Below are 18,273 nucleotides of genomic sequence, written 5' to 3' on the forward strand. Positions count from 1 at the left end.
CTTTCAGAAAAGGGCAGTATATATTTTGTAAGATCTCTATAGCACTGAATAGTTGGCACAGAGAGATCAACCCTCATCATTAGGGACAGTAACCCACATACCTTATTGTACAAACGCCGTTTATTGCACCAAACGTGACTCAAATTCAAAAAGAAGCAATATTAATTTTCAATTGAGAAGACATCAACTGTTAACAACTAATTGAAAAAGCAATACAGCTGTTCTCATCAGTTATTTTCTTAACGGCACAGCACAATTTTAACAAACTTAAATGTGAAAACTATTGAAAAACAAAAGATTAATCTTAATTGGAGATGAATCTGCACTTAGTTTTATTGCTATAGAAATTGTATTCTCTCTAGCTACGAGTCTTGAATATGCGAAGGCATTTCATAGCTAAGACCACAAAAGCTTGACCAGATAGCACTTTCATTTGAATTGTCTTTTTTTTTTTTGTACTATCGATGGTTTCATGTTAGTGTCTTAATGCTTGCCCTGGCGTTTAACAAATTTTAACTCACACCCAGAAGCCCAGTCTCTCCAACCACACCAGAAACAAATCCTCCTCTAATTGAATTCTTCAGTAAAAAGGTAAAGTTTGGAGGAATTGTTAATGGGTCAAATTCAAGCCAACTCCTTATGAAGGAGTCAACCTTTTGCTTGTTGAAGAGATAAGAGAAGTAAGGTATTCACGCAGACCGATTTAAGGTGGTTAGCCACCTGCTAAATTGACTGAGATGCAGATTATCGGTCCTATCACGAGTTGAGCTAAATCGATTTTAGAGGGTGTGGCTCGGGGGTGGATTGTGAATATGCTTCCTAGAAATTTTGAACCTCCGCCCCATAATCTACCAAACCACCTAACCTTGTAAGCAAAAGTAGCTTCACTGCTTTTAACAAACTTCTGACAAAATGTTTTGGTAAAGGCTCATTCAGGCCGAAGAGGAATTTCTTAAGCACTCGGATGATCGCTCGAATCCACACCGTCCAGCCACCGGAGGGAAGCTCAAGTGAGCACACGCTCAGCGCCCCAAACGTTTTTCGGAAACGCGAACCGGCATTTTCTTCAGAGGGGAAAGAACTTCGGAATCAGGGCCCATGGAGACCGGGCAGACTTACTCAACCTTAATTGTGCAAAGAACCATGCTCTTTGACCCCTCTCTGGCCTTTCCCAGGTCTACTGGTGACGCCCCCAGTCTCTGATGGGACCTCGGGCCAGCAGGCGCCTTACGAGAAAGAAGGGAGTTTGCCCGTGACAGTCACAACGCCAGGACACGAGGCCACGCTTGCGCACTGGAGAGTCACGCTCGCGGCGCTGTCCGTTTCCTGATTTTTTGAAGGAAGTGGCGTTCTTTCACTTCCGGTCTCCCTCTAGCTGCCATCTTGCGTCCCCGCGTGTGTGCGCCTGGTCTCAGCTGGTCTGCCTGAGACCCCCTGAGCGCCAACCCTAGTCCCCCGCGCGGCCCCATTTCCGCTCCAACAAGGTACAAAAAGGTTCTGGACGCCGGCGTGGGAGGAGGACGGGAGCGGGGGCGGGAAGTTCCCCGAAGGAGCGAGACAGGGAGGGACAGGGTTGAGGAGAGGAAGGCGATGCGACGGACAGGCGCACCCACTCAGGTTGACTCTCGGGGGCGAGGTCGAGCCAGGGGCGGCTGCCCTGGGGTCGAGGCGACGCTGTCTCTTCCTCCACCTCGCGGCGGAACCCGAGGACAGGAGCCTCAGGTATCGCCAGGCTTGCGGAGAGTGCCGGGCCGGGCAGGCCCTGGCTAGGCCAAGGCCGGGCCGGGCCAGGGCCTTGGGTGGGGGGAGCTGGAAAGGTCTGGGTTAGAGCCCTTGTATCCGGGCTGCAAAGAGCGGGGAGTTTTGTGGGAGGGATTGGGAGGCGGTTCCTCTTTGGGCTCCCTCGAAACTGAATTCGGACCTTTGCGGGGTGGATGTGGGATCCAGGCCTCGGCCTACGTAGGACGCTACTCTCCTGCTAGTGTCTTGGGAGGTAAAGAGCGTGGAATGCAAGAATGAGGTACATTTTTACTCGCTGAGAGTTTCTCGTTTTTCTAGATGAAAGAAACTATCATGAACCAAGAGAAACTCGCCAAACTGCAGGCACAAGTCCGCATTGGTGGGAAAGTAAGTTTTATTTTTTATTTTGAAGTCCGAAGATTTCGAAGGTTTTTGTTTTCCATTTCAAATGTCGTTGAGTTTTCACTTTTGTCTACCGGGTAATTCATAAAGCTAGCATGGCCGTAGTGGGGTGGTGAGATAAACATACAGTAGGATTTATCAGGGAGACACACAGGCTGTATATTTACAAAAAAAAAAAAAAAAAAGACAAGTGAACCGAGATTAAAAGAACACTTAAACTAGAAACGTTGCTTTTATGTGACTATGTTTGTGTTTCCAGTGTTACAGTGTTTTACTAGAACAAAGTTTGCTAGTTAGAAAATGTGTCATTGCAGTTAGATCATTTTTGTAAACCTCATACCCTTGACTTGTTTTGGCTTAAGTTGCATAAAATCGGTGCTTGATCTTTTTTTCCTCATAACTAAGCTAACTCTGAATTTGTTGGTAAATTTCATCTTATCTTTTCAATGTAAATATTGTTTAAGGCTCCAAATAATTGTTATGCGTGTTAGAAGTTTGTCTTTCTTGTAAATCATGGTTTTTCTGTAATGCTTTCTGAGCTAAAAACAGTCCAGGGTAGTTGTATATTTTCTAGAATACTTGAAAATATCTTTCTCGTTAGGTACATTTTGGAATTTGAGCAGATATCTTTGTTTTGACTTTGTAATTGCCCTAAAACTGAGGGAATGAAAGTGAATGGTGGATTTTTAAATGGTCAGTTTTGACTGTCTTTTCCTGATACTGATTGTCTTCAAGGGGATTCTTCTACAAACATGATAAAGTTACTAGATTATTTTCTAAGCAATTTACTTAGAAGACCTCTAAAGAAAGATTTACCTAGTTGTATTTTATATTGTGTTAACACATTCCTTATATTAAACAAGGTGTGGTAGCCTATTGGAACAGAGCATCAGAGCATGTTTTTACTTGGTAAAACTTGTAAAGGTTCCACAGTACAAGTTTATTGCTTGTTAGTTTTTTTGTCTACCTTCAAGTAGAGTCTACTGTGGGATAGCCAAAACTTGCACTTAGACGTAAAGAAGATGTAGATTGGTTGAATTACTAGCCCTCATCAGCAGTGAATTTATTCTGATGCCCCACCTTTTTTTTTTTTTTTTTTTTTTTTGCTGAGGCTAGTAGTCTTCAAGAGCCACACCTACCCATTAACAGCTATAGGTGTTTGTCCTTTGTAGCAGTTGTTATAAGCTAGGTGTGGCCTTCAGGTGCCAGAAAAACTCATATTCTTTGTGGGTCAGTGATTTGGGTTCCTTATATTTGTGTTTTTAGCCGCCATTTCTTTTAGTATGGGTTTCACAAACAGTAATCTGAATAATGTGTTTGTGCCCAGTCTTTTTTTTACTGTTTATTAGACATCAGCTTTGAGAGCTATCACTGAAGGGTAAAAGGAAACATTCTTGAGATTTTCAAGGATACTTAAAGATGATGTAGGAGTAAACTTTGAATCTTAATACATGTTTCGTTATATAGGAAATATTTCTGCAGTCATAGAAATATAGAAACGTAATTTTCTTAATAACTTTTAAGAATCCTGTTTATGGGATGTGAAATTAGTAGTTTTGCCTTAGAGAAAACTGTAAGGGTTAGGTGCTTTTTATGGTTAACATTATAAAGACCCTTTATTCAATATCTGGTCAGACCATTGTTAATAACGTAATTATTTCAGTAAGAATTGAACTCTATGTATGTGAAGTGTAGACAACCTACAGGTGTGCTAATTTTTGTCTTTAGACTCTTGCTCCTTAAAATCTTTTGGAGAGGATTCTCTGGAAACTAGGTATTTATATGACTACTTCAAAGTCTTTTTTATTCTTCAAGTTTTTGCTGGGTTTGGGAACCAGTATTTTTTTTTGGAACCATGAATATTTATTTTCTTCTGTTAAATTGTGATGTATTTAAGCCCTTACTATGTTGGGTTCTAACATCTAAAATTGAGATGTTTAAAGTTCTTAAGGAGGGCTTTAAGCCTAAAGGGGAGATTCCCCCCACCCCCTTTTTTAATCTATTTTCACAGTGTGGTATATTCAGTGAAATAGAAGCATTTGGAAGTTTATAGGATACATTTGAAAGGAGGAGATTGGAGACTTGGCATATACATATGAGAGGCCACAAAGTTTCATGAAGCTTGTATTCATTTGGTCATCAAGTTGAGTGCCTTCAGTAAGCCAGCTAGTGTTCTATGTACTGGGTTTACAGCAGTAGACACAACAGAAGCCTTCAAAGAGCTTACATTCTAGTGAAAGGGGACAGAATAAAATATTTCTCTCTTATAATAGAAAAATAATCTGGGAAATTAGAGAATGATGAGTGAGTGCTGAAATTGCTATTTTTATATTGATGGTTGGGAAAGGCCACTCTGATGGTGACATCTGAGCAGAGATCTGCAGTGAGGAAGAGAGCATGTACAAAGGCCTTAAGAGGTGTATTTGACCAAAAAGGAGGATGTGTGTGTGATAGGAGATGCAGTCAAGAGTGACAGGGCATATCATACAGGGAGCTTTGTAAGCAGAGAGAACTTGAGATTTTAATCTGCAGTGCTATAAAGGTCTATAGTCAGAGTCATCACTGCTTTCTCTGTAAATATTAATTTTGATGTCGATTTTTATTTAAAATAAAACAGAAAAGGACATGGAGCTTTTAAATGAAGCTTAGTTTAGGTTAATATGTGCCACATCATTGATCACTTCTAGAGCAAATAATGTAAAAAGTATGACTTTCAAAAGATGATCCATTTCTATCTGACAAAACTAGATTAGAAGAAATTAAGGATTTGTAGACAGTGCCTTTCCCTTTTTTGCTTCTGGTTTTGTGTTAACCTGTACTCAGTGAGAAAAAGTTTGTGGTTATAGTAATTTTCTCATACAGATCCAGAGGTCAGAAAAGAGTTAAACTGTTTCCATTTGAAAATGTCTGGTGTGAAGGTATAAACATGCTATTTTTCTCTCCTTTTCTCCCTCTCTTAGGGAACTGCTCGCAGAAAGAAGAAGGTCGTTCATAGAACAGCTACTGCAGATGATAAAAAACTTCAGTTCTCCTTAAAGAAATTAGGGGTAAACAATATCTCTGGTATTGAAGAGGTAAGTGTTAAATTTTATTTCTTTAAAAAGCAAAATTTAACTGAAAAATGTTAATATTCATGCATTCAATTGCTTTTTTTTTTTTTTTTTTACTGTACTTGGAACAGAGAATTTCATATCCCTCTGTGCTTAAAGTTCCTAAGAATGTTTCTCCCCTCTAAATGAGTAGATTGTTGAATCTGAAAACTATTAGACCACACTTTCCATTCCAGACAGAATTTTATGTGCCATTTTTGTTCATTCTTGAATTGGTGAAATGCTGGATAAGTTAACCAGACTTCAGTTATTGTTTAATAAAACAATTATTTAATAAAATGTTTGATTTTAAAGGAAATTCAGTGGGTATTGCTAATTTTTAGAAATGTCTCTTTGCAGGTTAATATGTTTACAAACCAAGGAACAGTGATCCACTTTAACAACCCTAAAGTTCAGGCATCTCTGGCAGCGAACACTTTCACCATTACAGGCCATGCTGAGACCAAGCAGCTGACAGAAATGCTACCCAGCATCTTAAACCAGCTTGGCGCAGACAGTCTGACTAGTTTAAGGAGACTGGCTGAAGCTCTGCCCAAACAATGTGAGTTTCCTAGTAGAGGTTTTGCTGGGGGTTACTCATTTAGCAGCAGATTTCTTAGCTCCTAGGGCATAAAGTAGCTATTGAATGTCTTAAATTTGAAAATGCAGACTTTTCTCTAAAAAATATCAATTATTAAACTGTTTTTAAGCAGTTCTTAATGTGGTCAATAATTTGTTATGCTCTGATTATACTTAATAATCATTAGTAGGATATATTTTATTTTTATTAACTGGAAATGAGGAAAATGTTAAATTTTTGCCTTTGTTGAGAACTACTTACTGCTTAGAGTTGATTACATATATATTAGTATTAATTATCAAATTTTTTCAGTTGTATCTGTACAACTGGTTTTATGTATAGTTTTTAAGAAATAGCCTGCCAACATTCTGACCTTTTAAATTACTGTATGATAGGGATTTTCTTCAGGGCAGAAAATTGCATAGTTGAGTAAGCATGTTTCAGGGTTTTGCTGAGGCCCTCTGATTAAAATTTTAAAGAATGGGAATGCGGAAGGAAGCCAGAGTCTCATTAGACTTACTGTGGAGACACCCATGTTTTTCTTGGCATTGTCTCAATCTGCCTCAACTTTTATTGTCATATTGAGTGGTATAAGAGGTTCTAGAATGTCTTAGGCTTTCAGATCTGAATTGGGCTTTTGAGGTAGCCCAGTGAAAGCCATATGGGGGTAATATCATGAGGTCTCATAACTCTATTGACCTTACTTTCTTGTGTAATAATAGGAAAGTGGATGCTACCACTCAGGTGCTTTTAAACTTTTTATCATTTTATTTTCATTTCAAATGTTTATTGAGCATATACTTTATGCCATGCGTTGTTTTAGACACCAGCTCTACCCTGGTGCTCAAAACCGACGGAGTATTTGACCTCTTCAATTGCCTCACAAATAAGTCTTAACATAGTTTGGTATGTGGGTTTGTCACCATCCTGGGGGTTTCCTATTGCTTTCACACTATCTCAGCTCCTGTACCAGGGCAGAGAAATTAAAAGGGTGGGTATAGAATTTGTTTGATGCTATTTTACTAGTATTCTAGCCCATTTGTAGACAGCAGAATATCATCATGCTATTGGTAGAATTGATGAAATCTCAGATGTCACCGTTGTCATGAATATAGTTGTAACAATTTGGTGTTTCTGTCTGTTCCTTTGATTAATGTTTGTTGAAGACTTAGACAAATATATAACATTTATGTTTCCCTTTCACAGCTGTCGATGGAAAAGCACCACTTGCTACTGGAGAGGATGATGATGATGAAGTTCCAGGTAGGAACTTTCATTTGTAGATAAACTAGAGAATCTTAGCAATGAAGAATAGAGTCCTCACACTGTCCCTCCTTGGGTAAAGGGAGGGGTGGGTGTGTAAAGGAGATGAGGAACTCACTTAGAATGAGATTATGCTGCATAAGTTATGTTTGCAGACTTGGCTTGTTTCTATTTGAGATTCTAAGAAGGTGTGGAAATCTTAAGTTAAATGTTGAATAAATGTCTACTGTGACACCTGTAGATCACAAATGACCCTTTGTTTCCTACTTTGAAATCCATAAATGTATGAGAAGGCATGGAAAAGCTGAAGTATCTGGGGATATAAGCATCCTGAAATCTGCAGCAGAATAACTCCTTTGGCAGTCATGAGGCATTTTTCTCTCACAGCTATTACTAGATAATTTCCTTTGTTGTAGAACAAATATTTCTTGGGCAGTAGAATAACTAGGCTTATAAATATCCCCACTTCACATGGACAGGTATCCTCAGGAACTCAGAAAAACTTCAATTGAGTGTCATGGTATTAGGTTTTGCCCTCCACATTGAACAGTGTATTACATTGCTTAATTTTAATTCTTGGAGTGGGTTGAGAGCAGGGAGTGTGTATATGTATTCTTGAAGCACAGGTTTATGTGGTTGGCAGATCACTGGCTTCCCTCTTTCCCTTGTTTTACTTATATAGGTATACTTCTAAATGTGCCAGGTAGATGGTGGTCTCACTGGAAATAAAAACAAATGGTTTAATTAAATTTATATCCTAATAACTGTAAGAAATATTTGGAGAGCATTTCCTTATCTCCTCTTAAGATCAGATGATTATTTGTAGATTTGTCTTTTTAGTGAGTTTCTACTTTTTTTTTCTTTTTTCTAGATCTTGTGGAGAATTTTGATGAGGCTTCCAAGAATGAGGCAAACTGAATTGAGTCACCTTCTGAAGAAGATAGAACTTGAAGTTACTTGGAGCTGCTATTTTATATTATGACTGCTTTTTAAAGTTGTTTTGTTTATGGATCTAATAAAATCTAGATCTCTAATATTTTTAAGCTCAAGCCCCTTGGACACTGCAGCTCTTTTCAGTTTTTTGCTTATACAGTTTCATTCTTTGCAGCTAATGAAGCTGAAAAAAGCCTAGGAATAAAGTTTAAAAACAAAGATTAATAAAGTTCTTTGCCTAGTATACAGTGTTTATTTTTTTATTTTATTGACACTGATTTGTACACAGCAAAGTTTTTTATAGGAAGCTAATTTTGGCATGTACTGTGGCTGATAACCTTGGATGGAATTTGGTTAAAGATTTAGAATCACAGTGTAATGTAACAAAGGTTGTATAAATTTCTCATGTTTGAATTTTTTTTTCTCCAGCAGATAGGGCTTCCATGGTTTGTGTCATGGGTGTAATTATAAAATGAGAATAAAAGATTCGTTGGTGGGTATGCGAGGGTTTTGTTTTTTTCGTTTTTTTTTTTTTTTTTTTTTTTTTCTTTTCTTTTCCCTTAATATTGTCTACCTTTGTTGTTAACTCTAAGTGCCTTGCATGTCTTGCGTTAGTTTTATCTCATATAATCCTCAATTTATGAGGTAGGGACTTTTAGTAGCCCCATTTTGCAAATGTAACCTGAGGTTTAGAACTTCAAGGACGTGAAAATAGATGATCTCAGAATCCTTTCTATATACGACATTCTGTAAGGTGACTGAAAAAAAAAGGAGTGTTTGTAGTAAGAATGTCTCTGGGGTCACTTTGTTTTTGCTGAAGTGATAATATTTTAAATGAGTAGATACAGCTCTACTTTTTTCCCTTATTTTTTAAATCAACATAAAGTTGACGTGTGTGTATACAGTTATATGAAGCCACCACCATAATCAGGATACTGAACAGCAGCAGTTCCATTACCCTGGAAGACTCCCTGGTTATTAGACCTACTTTTAAAAAATTGTATTAACGTGTATACTGTTGAAACAGCTGCAACTTTAAAAATATTTTTTTAAAATGGTAATTGGAAAAATTATGTGTAATCTTCCAGGCCAGTAAAGGAATAAAATTCTTAGTCTACTTGCAAAAATAAGAATTGGTTTTAAATGTCCATACCAATTTGCAAGGATTCTGGCTTTTGAAGGTAATATACTGCTATTTCTAAAAGTCACCATTAGCTAACTGTACCAAACATGAAATGCTATGGAAACAGTATTTGCACATTCTTATATTGTATTACTTTTATTTGAAAGATGTTTGTCAATCCTAGTACGTTAAAGTACACTGTTACAAGTAGCAAGGGCCCCAAAAAATATGTTTCCAGACTTGTGGATTGGGCTCTGCTGTGTATTCACTCCAGGATCCAGACAGAGCAGCCCCTATTTGGGACACTTCCAGCCTGGCAGAGCAAAAAGACTGCTAGCTTTTAAAAGCTGTTACTCAGGAAGGTTGCCTCATATTTAACTGCCCAAGCAAATGGAATGACAACAGGAGGGCGGTGGGGCCTGAAGATTTGTATTTCTCTTAAACTCCTATGTGTTGCTGATGGGTGCTGGTTCTCTGGCCATTCTTTTGAGTAGCACTATTGGAGACTTTCTCAACTTACCCCAAGATGTTTTGAGGTTATAGTGACAGACCGACTTGAGCATGTGAAGAATGCAGCCATCTTTTCTGTGGTTGTCCTAGATCTATAAGAAAGAAGGACTAAATACAGAAATGCAATAGCTTTCCAGGCTAGGCCTATCCCAGGCAACTAGCTTTTTGTGGTAGCAGATGCTGGTTAAAAATAATCCTATTATACCTATACTCGGGAGCTGTTTTCCATCTACCTCTAAAAATGTCATTCCTTTGGTCCATTGTTTAAATGATCTGGTGTGTTGGTGGCTAGGGGTTAATTAATAGGAAAGGAGAGTTTTTCTTGTAGCCCCATCAATGTCAGATAGGCACAGTTATGCTGCAGTAACAAATTACCCAAGTCTTAGTTCCTTCAAAGATTTGTTTCTCACATTTGATGTCTGTGGTTTTTGCCTGTGGCTGGGCTCCATTTTACTCTGGAAGTAGCCACTAACTGGAACACTGTCCATCTTGTGACAGGTAAAAGAGGCGATCAGCTGGCACTTCAAGCTTTTTCCTGGGAAGTGAGCACATCATTAACAATCAAATTTCATCATCCAGAGCAAGTCACGTACATAGTGAAGTCTCATGGCCATGAGGTTGGGAAAATATGATCCTCCTCCAGAGACAGTTTGCAGATATTTTTGAACAATAATACAATCTACCATATCCTTAGAATATTCACTTTACCCACAATTCCAGTAGCTGCTATTATATGCTAAGCACTGTACCACTTCATTTATATCATCTTGTTTGATTATATCATGAGGATCTCAAGAAAAAGCTACATTGTATAGATAAGGAAACCATTTTCAAGAGGTGAAATTACTTGTCTCAGGTTACACCGCCCCTTAAGTGGCAGGCTGAGATTCAAATTTAGCTCTGCTCTTTCTACCTAACTACTGGAAAGAATTTCAGACTTGGGCAGATTAGAGGGCCAGATGATTCTTTTGGCTATTGATCTACTACTTTTAAGATTAGCCCTGAGCCAAACTAGCTTTCAGCTGGATCTGAACTAGGGCTATACTAATAAAGAGATAACTGATTTATTTTAATCTAAGAGCTCTTAGGATTAATATCCTTTATTTGTTGACAATTGTAATTGAGCTAGAGCACACTTCCTTGATTCATCCCAAAAATAGCCCTATGCTGTACAAGGCAGATAGCAACATTATAAAATTTGGAAATAGGTTTATTTTATTTTTAATTCATTTTTACTGAGATATATTCACATACCATACAGTCATAAAAGCATACATTCAGTTGTTCACAGTACCATTATATAGTTGTGCGTTCATCACCAAAATTAATTTGTGAACATTTTCATTACCACACACACACACACAAAATAATAAAAATTAAAATAAAAAAGAACAATTAAAGTAAGAAAGAACTCTGGGTGCCTCTTTGTTTCCTTTTTTTTTTTTTTCTTTTTTTTTTTTTTGCCCCCGTTTTTCTACTCATTCATCCATACACCGGACAAAGGAGAGTGTGGTCCATATGGCTTCCCCAATCACATTGTCACCCCTCATAAACTACATTTTTATACAATCGTCTTCAAGATTCAAGGGTTCTGGGCTGTAGTTTGATAGTTTCAGGTATTTACTGCTAGCTATTCCAATTCATTAGAACCTAAAAAGAGTTGTCAATATTGTAAGAGTGCCCACCAGAGTGACCTCTTGGCTCCTTTTGGAATCTCTCAGCCACTGAAGCTTATTTCATTTCCTTTCACATCCCCCTTTTGGTCGAGAAGATGTTCTCCATCCCATGATGCCCAGTCTAGATTCCTCCCCAGGAGTCAGATTCCACGTTGCCAGGGAAATTTACTCCCCTGGGTGTCAGATCCCACATAGTGGGGAGGGCAGTGATTTCACCTGCCAAGTTGACTTAGCTAGAGAGAGAGGGCCACATCTGAGCAACAAAGAGGCATACAGGAGGCACAATTAGAGGCAGGCCTAGCCTCTCCTTTGCAGCAACAGTCTTGCCAAGGGCAAGTCTCGTGGTAGAGGGCTCAGCCCATCAAACCACCAGTCCCCTATCCCTGTGACCACATCAGCAACCACCCAGGTGGGGAAGCCCAACACACCTGCATTCTCCACCAGCTCCTCAAGGGGGCTCTGCATATTTTTTCATTTTTTTTTTAAACTTAACTCTTTTTTTAAAAAAAAAATTATATCAAAAAAAAAAATACAGTTAAAAAAACATTTCAAACAAAACATAACATAGCAAGGGAGTAAGAAAAAGACAACTAACCTAAAATAACTACTTTACTTCCAACATGTTCCTACTCTACCCCAAGAAAATAACCTAATATAGCAACATTTCTGTGAACTTGTTCCTACCATACCCATCAGAAATTAACAAACCATAGTCATTCCTGGGCATTCCTAGAACGTTAAATTTACCCACGATAGCTTATCTGTTCTTATTGGTTTATCATTCCCCCACCATTAACTGCTCTCTATCACTAGTTCCTCTACATTCTACATTATAAACCATTTATTTTACAGTTTTCAATGTTCACATTAGTGGTAGCATATAATATTTCTCTTTTTGTGCCTGGCTTATTTCGCTCAGCATTATGTCTTCAAGATTCATCCATGATGTCATATGTTTCACGAGATCGTTCCTTCTACTGCCGTGTAGTATTCCATCGTGTGTATATACCACATTTTATTTATCCACTCATCTGTTGAAGGACATTTGGGTTGTTTCCATCTCTTGGCAATTGTGAATAATGCTGCTATGAACATTGGCATGGAGATATCTGTTCGTGTCACTGCTTTTAGGTATTCCGAGTATATACCAAGAAGTGCAATTGCTGGATCGAAGGGTAACTCTGTATCTAGTTTTCTAAGGAAGTGGCAGACTGACTTCCAGAGTGGCTGAACCATTATACATTCCCACCAACAATGAATAACAGTTCCAATTTCTCTACGTCCTCTCCAGCATTTGTAGTTTCCTGTTTGTTTAATGGCAGCTGTTCTAATTGGTGTGAGATGGTATTTCATCGTGGTCTTAACTTGCATTTCTCTAATAGCTAGTGAAGCTGAACATTTTTTCATGTGTTTCCTGGCCATTTGTATTTCCTCTTCAGAGAACTGTCTTTTCATATCTTTTGCCCATTTTATAATTGAGCTTTCTCTACTACTGTCACTGAGTTGTAGGATTTCTTTGTATATGCAAGATATCAGTCTTTTGTCAGATACATGGTTTCCAAAAATTTTCTCCCATTGAGTTGGCTGCCTCTTCACCTTTTTGACAAATTCCTTTGAGATGCAGAAACTTCTAAGCTTGAGGCGTTCCCATTTATCTATCTTTTTCTTTTGTTGCTTGTGCTTTGGGTATAAGGTCTAGAAAGTGGCCGCCTAATACAAGGTCTTGAAGATGTTTCCCTACATTATCTTCTAGGGGTTTTATGGTACTGTCTTTTATATTAAGATCTTTGATCCACTTTGAGTTAATTTTTGTGTAGGGTGTGAGGTAGGGGTCCTCTTTCATTCTTTTGGATATGGATATCCAACTCTCCCAGCCCCATTTGTTGAAAAGACTGCTATGTCCCAGTTCAGTGGCTTTGGGGGCCTTATCAAAGATCAGTCGGCCATAGATCTGGGGGTCAACTCCAAATTCTCAATTAGATTCCATTGATCAATATGTCTATCTTTGTGCTAGTACCATGATGTTTTGACAACTGTGGCTTTATAATAAGCTTCAAAGTCAGGGAGTGTAAGTCCTCCCACTTCATTTTTCTTTTTTAGAGTGTTTGTAGCAATTTGAGGCATCTTCCCTTTCCAAATAAATTTGATCACTAGCTTTTCCAAGTCTGCAAAGTAGGTTGTTGGAATTTTGATTGGGATTGCATTGAATCTGTAGATGAGTTTGGGTAGAATTGACAACTTAATGACATTTAGTCTTCCTATCCATGAACTGGAATATTTTTCCATCTTTTAAGGTCCCCTTCTATTTCTTTTAGTAGAGTTATGTAGTTTTCTTTGTATAGGTCTTTTATATCTTTGGTTAAGTTTATTCCCAGGTACTTGATATTTTAGTTGCTATTGAAAATATCTTTTTCTTGAATGTCTCTTCACTTTGTTCATTTCTAGCATATAGAAACATTACTGACTTATGTGCATTAATCTTGTATTTTGCTACTTTGCTAAATTTGTTTATTAGCTCTAGTAGCTGTATCGTCAATTTCTCAGGGTTTTCCAGATACAAGATCATATCACCTGCAAACAATGACAGTTTTACTTCTTCCTTTCCAATTTGGATGCCTTTTATTTCTTTGTCTTGCTGGATTGCCCTGGCTAGCACTTCTAGAACAATGTTGAATAACAGTGGTGACAGTAGGCATCCTTGACTCGTTCCTGATCTTGGAGGGAAGGCTTTCAGTCTCTCACCATTGAATACTATGCTGGCTGTGGGTTTTTCATATATGCTTTTTATCATGTTGAGGAAGTTGCCTTCAATTTCTACCTTTTGAAGTGTTTTTATCAAAAAGTGATGTTAGATTTTGTCGAATGCTTATTCAGCATCTATTGAGATGATCATTTGGTTTTTCTCTTTTGATTTGTTAATGTGCTGTAATACATTGATTGATTTTCTTATGTTGAACCATTCTTGCATGCCTGGAATGAACCCCACTTGGTCATGGTGTATGATTTTTTTAATGTGTCTTTGAATTCAATTTGCAAGTATTTTGTTGAGAATTTTTGCATCTATATTCATTAGGGAAATTGGCTTGTAGTTTTCCTTTTTTTAGCATCTTTGCCTGGTTTTGGTATTAGATTTATGTAGCTTCATAAAATGTGTTAGGTAGTGTTCCATTTTTTTCAGTGTTTTGAAAGAGTTTAAGTAAGATTGGTGTCAGTTCTTTTTGGAAAGTTTGGTAGAATTCCCCTGTGAAGCCATCTGGCCCTGGGCATTTATTTGTGGGAAGCTTTTTGATGACTGATTGGATCTCTTTGCTTGTGACTGGTTGTTAGAGGTCTTCTATTTCTTCTCTAGTCAGTCTACATTTTCATATGTTTCCAGGAAATTGTCCATTTCCTCTACATTATCCAGTTTGTTGCCATACACTTTTTCATTGTATCCTCTTATAATTTTTAAAATTTTTTCAGGATCTGCAGTAATGTCACCTTTCTCATTTATTATTTTGTTTATATGGATCTTCTCTCTTTTTGATTTTGTTAGTCTAGCTAGGGGCTTGTCAATCTTGTTGATCTTCTCAAAGAACCAACCTTTGGTGTTATTTATTCTCTCTATTGTTTTTTTGTTCTCTATGTCATTTGTTTCTGCTTTAATCCTTGTTATTTCTTTTCTTCTACTTGGTTTAGGATTGGTTCATTGTTCATTTTCTAGCTTCTTCAGTTGATCCATTAGCTCTTTGATTTTAACTCTTTCTTCCTTTTTGATGTATGCGTTTAGTGCTATAAATTTCCCCCTCAGTACTGCTTTTGCTGCATCCCATAGGTTTTGGTATGTTGTGTTCTCATCTTCATTCGTCTCTATATATTTAGCAATTTCTCTTGCTATTTCTTCTTTAACCCATTGATTGTTTAGGAGTGTATTGTTTAAGCTCCAGATATTTGTGAATTTTCTAAGTCTCTGATGGTCATTGACTTCTAATTGTATTCCATTGTGGTCAGAGAATGTGCTTTGAATAATTTCAATTTTTTTTAATTTATTAAGGCTTGTTTTATGTCCCAACATATGATCTATTCTGGAGAAGGTTCCATGAGCACTAGAGAAGTATGTGTATCCTGGTGATTTGGGATGTAATGTTCTATACATGTCTGTTAAATCCAATTCATTTATCAGATTATTTAGGTTTTCAATTTCCTTATCGGTCTTTTGTCTGGTTGATCTATCTATAGGAGAGAGTGATGTGTTGGAGTCTCCCACAATTATTGTGGAGACATCAATTGCTTCCTTTAGTTTTGCCAGTGTTTGTCTCATTTATTTTTTGGCACCTTGATTGGGTGCATAAACATTCATGATTGTTATTTCTTCTTGTTGAATTGCCCCTTTTATTTTTTATGTAGTGGCTTCTTTGTCTCTCATAACATTCTTGCATTTGAAGTCTATTTTATCTGAGATTAATATTGCTACTCCTGCTCTCTTTTGCTGTAGCTTGCATGAAATATTTTTTTCCATCCTTTCATTTCCAATCTCTTTGTGTCCTTGTGTCTAAGATGTGTCTCTTGTATGCAACATACTGATGGTTCATTTTTTTTTTTCATCTGTTCTGCCAATCTATATCTTTTACTTGGGGAGTTTAATTCACTTACATTCAATGTTATTACTGTGAAGGCATTTCTTGAATCAGCCATCCTATCCTTTGGTTTATGTTTGTCACACATGTTTTTTTCCTCTCTCTCTTAATGTCCTTTAATGTACCCATACTGAATCTCATTAGTACTGAAACGTTCTCCATCTCTCTCTCTCCTTTCTTTGTTTCTCTGTCGGTAGGGCTCCCTTTGGTATCTCAAGTAGGACAGGTCTTTTTTTTAGCAAAATCTCTCAGCATTTGTTTGTCTGTGAAAAATTTAAGCTCTCCCTCAAATTTAAAAGAGAGCTTTGCTGGATAAAGAATTCTTGATTGGCAATTTTTCTCTCTCAGAATTTTAAATACGTCATGCCACTGCCTTCTCACCTCCATGGTGGCTGCTGAGTAGTCACTACTTAGTCTTATGTTGTTTCCTTTGTATGTGGTGAATTGCTTTTCTCTTGCTGCTTTCAGAACTTGCTCCTTCTCTTCAGTATTTGACACTTGGATCAGAATATGTCTCGGAGTGGGTTTATTTGGATTTATTCTATTTGGAGTTCACTGGGCATTTATTGTTTGTGTATTTATGGTGTTTAGAAGATTTCAGAAGTTTTCCCCAACAATTTCTTTGAATACTCCTCCTAGACCTTTACCCTTCTCTTCCCCTTCTGGAACACCAATGAGTCTTATATTTGGATGCTTTGTATTATTTATCATATCCCTGAGGTCCATTTTGATTTTTTCCATTTTTTTCCCCATTCTTTCTTTTGTTCTTTCATTTTCCAATCTGTTGTCCTCAAGGTCACTGATTCACTGTTCAGCTTTCTCTAGTCTTGTACTATGAGTATCCAGAATCTTTTTAATTTGGTCAACAGTTTCTTTTATTCCCATAAAATGGTCTATTTTTTTATTTCCTCTTGCAATTTCTTCCTTATGCTCTTCTAGGGTCTTCTTCATCTCCTTTATATCCTGTGCCATGCTCTTGTTGTTTGTCTTTAGTTCTTTGATTAGTTGTTCCAAGTACTGTGTCTCCTCTGAGCTTTTGATTTGGGTGTTTGGGTTTGGGTTGTTCATATTGTCTGGTTTTATCATATGATTTAAAATTTTCTGTTGTTTTTGGCCTCTTGGCATTTGCTTAATTTGATAGGGTTCTTTTAGGATATGCTGGCTGATTCAAACACTTATCTCCAATTTGTCAGGTCTACAGCTTTGTGGCGTACACTTTCTCTAACTAACCAGCAGGTGGCATCCACGAGCCACCTATTCCCCTCAAGCCAGTTCTCCCCAACTTTGTCTTTGTGGCAAGTGAGGGTGTGAGTCTTGCGGGGTCCAATTGGTGCACCAAGTTTGCTTGTGTAGTAGGTGCTTCCCGCCCTGAATGTGGGGCGTGTGTCTGAGTGGTTATAGGGAGGGAGGGCGGCTTTAATAATCAAATCTCCCAGGTGTTCCTGGAGATTTAAAGCTGTTGCAATAGTCTAATCCTTCAGTTCAGTCTCACCATGGTTTGTCTCTGCCCCTGACCCACCTTGGGACTTGCTAGTTGGTCCCCCTTCCAAGCTGTGCCTTCCTATGTCACCTGCTGATCGCAGACTGTGCTATGTCACAGGTAAGCCCCATCCCCCCAAGGGAAGTACTGGGCTGCAGGGCTGTGTAGGGGCGTTCCCAATCTGCTGAAAGGATGGCTGAATGGGTGTGTTAATTTCCCCCTTTTCACACAGCTCTGCCTTCCAGGCTCTGGGACAATTAGCTGCAGGTGCATGAAAGGCTATTGTCCACGACCTATGTTGTGGTATGTGCTCGTGTTGTTGGAAACACTTCCCATCACACTGGGTTATTTGGGGCAGCTCTGGGCTGTGGCGCCGGCACCAGGCAGGAGTGTTCCCAGCCCACTGGGAAGATGGCTGTAAGGGGACGCCCCCCTTTTCTTGCGGATTTGTGGCATTTAGCAAATTTTCGCAACCACTAGACTTATTGCTTTGTCTCTCAGAGCTATCTTAGCTCTGCTCTTGCCTGGGCCCAAATTGCAAGTCTTTGAGGCTTTCTGTAATGGGCTTCTTAGAGTAATTGTTCTAGAAAAAGAGAAAAAGATGAAAAAGAAGGGTCCTCCTTGCAGACCTAATGGTCTATTGAAATGCTAAGAGACAAGGAGATTAGGGCCATTAAGGAACAATCAGGAAAGCAGACCAGGGACCTCACCCTCTGGATTTGCATATGAGCCTGACTCTGCCTCCGCCCTGCCCTTCTCCATTTTATGTTCACCAGAACTCCAAAAAGTGTCTGTTTTTTATTTTTTGGTTTTTTATTTTTATTTTATTTTATTTTATTTTTTTGCTGTTTTTGCTAGCCC

At 38.2% G+C, this 18,273-nt stretch overlaps 1 protein-coding gene across 2 annotated transcripts; it reads left to right on the forward strand.

Annotated features, from left to right (window-relative positions):
* Positions 1-1,330: 1,330 nt before the first annotated feature.
* Positions 1,331-8,507, forward strand: BTF3 (basic transcription factor 3). 2 transcript variants are annotated; one of them, XM_037801943.1, is made up of 6 exons: positions 1,331-1,484; positions 2,059-2,127; positions 5,103-5,216; positions 5,592-5,793; positions 7,018-7,074; positions 7,946-8,507. In XM_037801943.1, exons 2-6 carry the CDS (start codon positions 2,059-2,061, stop codon positions 7,990-7,992), a joined length of 489 nt encoding a protein of 162 aa, XP_037657871.1. In that variant the 5' UTR covers positions 1,331-1,484; the 3' UTR covers positions 7,993-8,507. The 2 variants fall into 2 exon arrangements, with proteins under 2 accessions (XP_037657871.1, XP_037657870.1); XM_037801942.1 differs by lacking the exon at positions 1,331-1,484 and adding an exon at positions 1,566-1,722.
* Positions 8,508-18,273: the final 9,766 nt, after the last annotated feature.

The sequence above is a fragment of the Choloepus didactylus genome, chromosome 13, assembly GCF_015220235.1.
Source record: "Choloepus didactylus isolate mChoDid1 chromosome 13, mChoDid1.pri, whole genome shotgun sequence".
NCBI lineage: Eukaryota > Metazoa > Chordata > Mammalia > Pilosa > Megalonychidae > Choloepus > Choloepus didactylus.

Excerpts from the sequence above, each read along its gene's own strand:
- BTF3 (XM_037801942.1), top strand. The coding sequence starts at position 1,591 with ATGCGACGGACAGGCGCACCCACTCAGGTTGACTCTCGGGGGCGAGGT. Across the intron at positions 1,723-2,058 it reads CCCGAGGACAGGAGCCTCAG|ATGAAAGAAACTATCATGAA; the intron begins GTATCGCCAGGC and ends TCGTTTTTCTAG. Across the intron at positions 5,217-5,591 it reads ATATCTCTGGTATTGAAGAG|GTTAATATGTTTACAAACCA; the intron begins GTAAGTGTTAAA and ends GTCTCTTTGCAG.